At 43.6% G+C, this 6,234-nt stretch overlaps 1 protein-coding gene across 1 annotated transcript in view; it reads left to right on the top strand.

Annotated features, from left to right (window-relative positions):
* Positions 1-2,501: 2,501 nt before the first annotated feature.
* FAM81B (family with sequence similarity 81, member B) overlaps positions 2,502-6,234 on the top strand; it is a gene marked incomplete at its 5' end in the record, with an annotated part of 18,271 nt that continues 14,538 nt past the window's right edge. Inside the window, 1 exon segment of the mRNA XM_010010832.1 lies at positions 2,502-2,739. Within this exon segment, the coding sequence (XP_010009134.1) occupies positions 2,502-2,739 (238 nt within the window).

Here is a 6,234-nt window from a genome sequence, read left to right as displayed (position 1 = left end):
TTTGGAGATGCACCCCAAGCTGACAACAGCTTGCTCAGAGTCTGGCTGGCCTCTGAGGGCTTCCAGGCCAGTGACAGGCACTCTGCAGGCTCCAGCCCTTCGCAAGGGGCTTGAGACAGTCACTGTAACAGCAGAACTTCTTGTTAGCCTGTTGATTAACTGCTGGTTTCCAGGGGATTTTTTTGTTATGATTTGGTTTGGTTTGGTTTTTTGGGGTTTTTTTTTGTTTGTTTTTTGTTTTGTTTATTTGTTTTGATGTGTTTTTTTTTAATTCTTTGCCTCTCTAGCTCTTCTCCCTCTGCTGATGTGAATACAGGAATGGGACTGGGTGACTAGGAGTGGAGAAAAGGAGCAGAGGGAAGAGCAGGAGAGAGGGATGGGAGAACAACACTCATTTCTGCTGGTCGTGGGAGTCACTGGACCAGCTTGGCTACCAGTGAAGGGTCTGAGGGCAATTCCCTGAGACAACACAGGAGGAAACTGGCTGCAAGGCAGGTGGAAATGCAGAGTCTAAGGGGAATAAAGCTTCAGAGATCATACATTTAAGTTCTTTGCAACTCTTTAGCAGGGCTTAGGCTCAAATCAAGCCACCACTCTTGCACTGCCGTGCACTGCTGGAGCCATGGTGCATGTGGCTGGCTGCATGCGTAGAAAATGCAATGTGGGAAGACTCATGTCTGACTTACTTAAGAGTGCCTTGAGTTAAGGTGTCCTGTTCCATACGTATGTGGTCTGCACTCAAGGTCATGGACAAGTCAGGTAAGATTGTGTAACTGAAGCCTAAGCCTTGAGACTGACTACAGAGCATAAGCTGTACACCAGAGGATTCCACTGGACTTTTACATCCTCATACAACCACTTCCTTTAATACAGTATCTTCTTTTTTTTTTCCTTTTCCGTTTTTTTGTTCGGTTGTTTGTTTGTTTTGTTGTTGTTTTTTGGGTTTTGGTTTTTTTTGTTGTTTTGTTTTGTTTTGTTTTGTTTTTTGTTGTTATTTTGTTTCATTTTTTTTAAGTTGGTTTGTAAGAAATAAGATGCTTTTGAAAACTGAAGGGGGAAAAAAATTATTGTGGACACACATCATTTTCAACCAGTGACTTGTGGTGCCACAGGCAGAAGAGAGCTCACACAGCCTCAGCTGGTCATTTTGATATTTAGAGTTTTTACCAAGAGGAAATTGAAACTGAGTGTTTGAATCGTTTGGTACTTCATGGCTGCCAAAGGTTATGTTTATTTTAAAACCTTAATTGCGCAGACAAATATAATGTAGCCCTGGTACACGCAGACATAAGCCAGCTGCAGAACATCATTGCAGCCCATATGGCTGTAAATTTGTTGCAGTGTCCTTAGGCACACTTCAGTCGTTAAACTGTCATCTTTATGTTTTGTGTATTGATTGAGTAGGGTATCTGAACTCTCTCTCTTCACTTTTCTTGTTTAAAAATTATTTTTACATCATGACTTTTATTTTTAGCAGTCTAAAAGCAGAAATCAAAAGAATATGTGTATGACTTCATTCCCAAATGACTATTTTTCTTCATCATTAAGCTACAGGGTTTAGCTAAACTGTATGATGAAATAGTACACCATAAAGGATTGAGAGCATAAAAATACGCTGTTCGGACTAAACTAAGACATAAACCAAGCTTCATTTTCTGGATAACATGCAAAACCAAAGTTCTGCAGTAACTGAATCTCTGTCTTTTTACAAAAAAGTAAACAGTTACTCTAGCTTCCCTCAAACTCCAGATTGTGCCTATCTATATTGAGCTTCATTCTGTACCTGCCAATTTCAGATCCTTGCAATGTCCTATCTCTCTTCTGTATTTATACACAGTTTCAGTGAATGTATTTGAGCTTTTGTCTCAGTCCCCTGGGTTTCAGCAGGCAGATGAAGAGGGGGTAGCTGTAAGAAAACAGGATTTCAGACTTCTTTGCAGGAAGTAGGTATAAATAATACAAAGGCAAACCAAACACAAGTGTAGCTGTACTTGGCATGAGCTCTCCTTCTGCCCGCTCTCAGCCATGGGGTGTTCCTGCAGATGGTCTGCATGAGCATCACCACATCCACCGGGTGTTTTGGAAGGTGGTCACTGGGTGTGTTTGTATTTGCCTTTATTTAAAATAACATAGGAAGAGCTTAAAATGAGGACTGCAATGATGATATACTATGGAAGTACCTCAAAGCCTTTGAAACCAAGCTCTGGTGCTTAAGCTGTATGGGTTTTGCCCAATAGCTGCAAAAATGTCATTTCATCTCCAAGGCCATTAATGGGGGCAATGCCCAATAGTTAGTCTTGCTTGGAGAGGTTGTTATTGCTTGTGGCATTGCAGGGATGCATAAGCAATGCACAGGAGCATCAAAGCCCCTGGTACAAGAGACAATCTGGACAGCCAGGGCTGTCTACTGGTCCTACTGTGGACAGGAGATAACCAACAGTCCCACCCCTTAGTCTTGCTTGCCGGGAGTGGTGTGACACCAGGTTTTTTGGTGTTCACAGGAGAGACCTTTCGCCTCCACCATGTCCTGGAGACAGGGCTCGCCTGCTGGAACAGCAGTTATCCTGCCAGGAACGGACCATAGCTTTCCTCCTCCGTGAGGCTTTCCAAATCAAAGACGACATCATCACTTACCTCCAGGAAAGCACAGGTTATCACCATCGGGAGACTGCTGCCCAGCAGCTGCTGGAAAACCACATCCAGACAAGCATCGTTAAACAGCTCAGCCAGGACATTGAGGTAACACATGACGAGAAGCATTTCCCTGCTTTAGTGGTGCAGCTCTAGCTTGTGGTCCATTCAGCACTAATAATTGGCTTCGGGAGCAGAAAGTACTCAACATGACTGCTGTGTTTTAGTTAAATTCTGATTTTTATTGTATAGGGAGACTTGCAGTTACCTGTGAAAACAGAGACGACAAGGGGAAGTAAAGTAAAAAAGTGTAACATCAATAATCAAGTTTGGGTTTACTTCTTAGATTTCCCTATTGAAGACATTCTACTACTTTATGTAAACTTCCGCATTAAATATAACCAAATATTGCTGAAACTCTTCACAAAGATCAGTGCAGACTGGAATGAATGTTCAGGTTAACATTATACTTAAACTGACTGATGGATCTGTGCTGGAAATGCATGGGATGCCCTTTTTCTACCTAAAAACCTTTGAATATTTGCTGTTGCTTATTAAATTTACCAATACCTTTTCAGGGAAAAAGATGTAAAATACAAAAATGTCATGAAATAGACTTCTCCAGAGATTTGTTTCGTGCTTTGTAGTGTTAAATGTCTTAAAAATGGCACTAAAAATCACAATACATTTTGGTTTTCATTTGCTTGGAAAAACATTAGACTTCCTGTACATTTATCTTCAGAATTATGCAATCATGGCTCATCTGAAGTTAATCTGAATTAAAATAAGGGTCTATGTACATTTCATACTGATTTTATTTTCAATATTTTGATACTATGGAGATAAGCAATGTTATAAAACTGCTTACTTATTTTAGATCATTCAGTTCTTTTAACCCTCCCCAGATCAAGTATGTACAGGACTGTTTTGCTAGAAAAATACTTAATATTCTATCTAAAAATAATCTTTTCCCTTGGTTGTAAATTACTTTTCTCTGAGCCCTAATCTCAGGTGTGTGTTTGCTTTGCGTATTTCAGTTGTGAAAATTCAATAAGGGTAGAGCACTGACAGCAAAGAAAACAGCACAGTGAGACATGTCAATCAAAGCTGTTACAGAATTAGTGGGGGTTTGAAGAATTGCTCCTGGCACACAGGAAATGAGAGTGGCTCAGCAATGTCAATTTCTCAAGCACTTAAAAAAGAAACGATCCATCAGGAAATGTGACTCACTTGTACTCCAGATCTTCCCCAAAGCAGAAATATCCCTCAAAAAAGCCTGTTTTGGGGAAGATGAAGTGGCAAGCCATTGCCACCCAGAATGAAGCTGAGCCCAATTAAACACACCCCTCTGCTAGAGCCAGAAAATTACCCTAGCAGCTGCTGTATTAGGGGCACCAACACAGTTAGTGCCAGGTGGGAAATGACTGGACCCTTGACAAAGATGTCCTTCATGATCCAAGAAGACAGTTGCAAATTGCAAGAGAAATGCATCAATACTAAAAGCCCAGAGGTGAAGGGAGGTGTTCTTGGCATCACCTCTGATAACAACCATACATGCTAGGCAGAGAATGGGTTGAGAGAAGCCCTGAGGAGGACTTGGGGGTGTTGGTTGACAAGAAGCTCCCCAGGACTCGGCTTCAGTGTGTGCTTGAGCCCAGAACCCCACCATGTGCTGGGCTGCATCCCCAGAGCGTGAGCAGCAGGTAGAGGGAGGGTAATGCCCCCCCTACTGCACTCTGGGGAGACGCCCCCTGCAGTCCTGCCTCCAGCTCTGCGGCAACAGCACAAGAGGGACGTGGAGCTGTTGCAGTGAGTCCAGAGGAGGCCACGGAGATGCTGCAAAGGAGAAGCTCTGCTCTGGAGACAGGCTGAGAGAGCTGGGCTGGTTCAGCCTGGGGAAGAGAAGGCTCCAGGAGAACTTAGAGCAGCTCCAGTGCCTAAAGGGGCTACAAGAAATCTGAAGAGGGGCTTTGGACAAGGGCCTGTAAGGACTGGACAAGGGGGAATGGCTTTAACAGGGCAGAGAGGAGACTGAGATCTTAAGAAGAAGTTCTTTACTGTGAGGGTGGTGAGGCGCTGGCACAGGTTGCCCAGAGCAGCTGTGGCTGGCCCCACCCCCGCATGTTCAAGGCCAGGTTGGACAGGGCTTGGAGCAGCCTGGTCTAGTGAAAGGTGTTCCTACCCATGGCAGGGGATTGGAACTGGATGAGCCTTAATGTCCATTCCAACCCAAACCACTCTGTGATTCTATGATAAGATAACAACATCTCAGCACATGGAGTCAGGGATGACCATCAGTCACAAGTGCTGTGCTGTGCGCATGGCTTTCTTTTGCCCAGGGGTGGTGAGCTTGGGGATCAGAGTGCTGCCACGAGCCCAGGGAACTCGCTGGAGTAGGAAAATATTGATATCCCTCAATAGACGGGAGGCTGCTGCTTTCCATCCCCATGAACGAGTGTCTCATGCTGCTTTTGCCAACGAGGGAGTGGTGGTCCTATTTTGTGCCTCTGTCTTCATGGACTTGCAGCATCAGACTTGCATTGCCAAATGCACTGACAAAAAGACGCTGGGGTTCTGTAGTACATTCAGCTCTTTGAAAACATTATTTTCTGATGCAGAACACAAATAGGAATGCTTGGAATACTCACTATTTCAGTTATCCATACTCTGTATGTAGGGATGGGGGTGGGGTAGGGTCAGGATTATTCAGGAATAACTGTGTAAATTACAGATTTGGATTAGGTTTTACTCCAGAGTTATTACACGTCTCTCCACTCACCTGTGTCTAATTTTGATCAGTTCTGGAGTGTCCCCAGCAAAGAGGCATCCTGCGAGACTCAGTGCTAGGGGTATGTCCATGTGCCATCACAACTGCCCTGCTTGCAGCCAGCCAGGAAACATTTGCCCTGGCTCTGTTTACAGGGGCATGTTCATATACATAAGCTCGGGGCAGTGTCACAACCCTGCTGACACTCAGAAGCACTGTCCTGTGTCCTCTGAAAGCTCCATAATCGGGATGAGCTGGGCAAACCCATTTGCAACAACTTACCTGAAATTCAAGCATATGCAGTTGAAATTTCACATTTTTCCTCTTCTACTTCTTTCTTTCATTCACTCAGTAGGAAGCATTTTAAATAAAAAGCCAATAAAAGCCACTCTATTTTTGTGTAAAGAGGATATTTGCATAAAGAAGGGTAAAAGCTGTGCTTTGACCATGTGAAGTGCTGTGTAGTGCTGAATTACAGTGAAATATCACCCCAGGGCTTTCCTTTCAACCTGAAAAATAAAATCAGGAGATCATTCCCCTGATTCACGTATTTGTAAAAGGTCACGGTAACTACATAAGGGCTTCCTAATATTAATGCTTGTGACACACTGTCCTGAACCCAGGACACACATTCAGATATCATAAGGATGAGCCACTTCAGAAGAGCCTGTAAGGTGGTTACTCCTTCCATCTTTAGATCAGACTTTTAACACTGTGCAATATATCAGATATCAGGCCCCATACTGAACAATGAGAGTAAAAGAAGACATTAAAGAGCTGTGTACATGTCGTGGTTTAAGCCCAGCCGGCAACTTAGAACCACGCAGCAGCTCCCT

The sequence above is a fragment of the Nestor notabilis genome, unplaced genomic scaffold, assembly GCF_000696875.1.
Source record: "Nestor notabilis isolate BGI_N333 unplaced genomic scaffold, ASM69687v1 scaffold5200, whole genome shotgun sequence".
Lineage (NCBI taxonomy): Eukaryota > Metazoa > Chordata > Aves > Psittaciformes > Psittacidae > Nestor > Nestor notabilis.
Note: the sequence above shows the minus strand (reverse complement) of the source record. Positions and strands in the feature narration are given on the sequence as shown.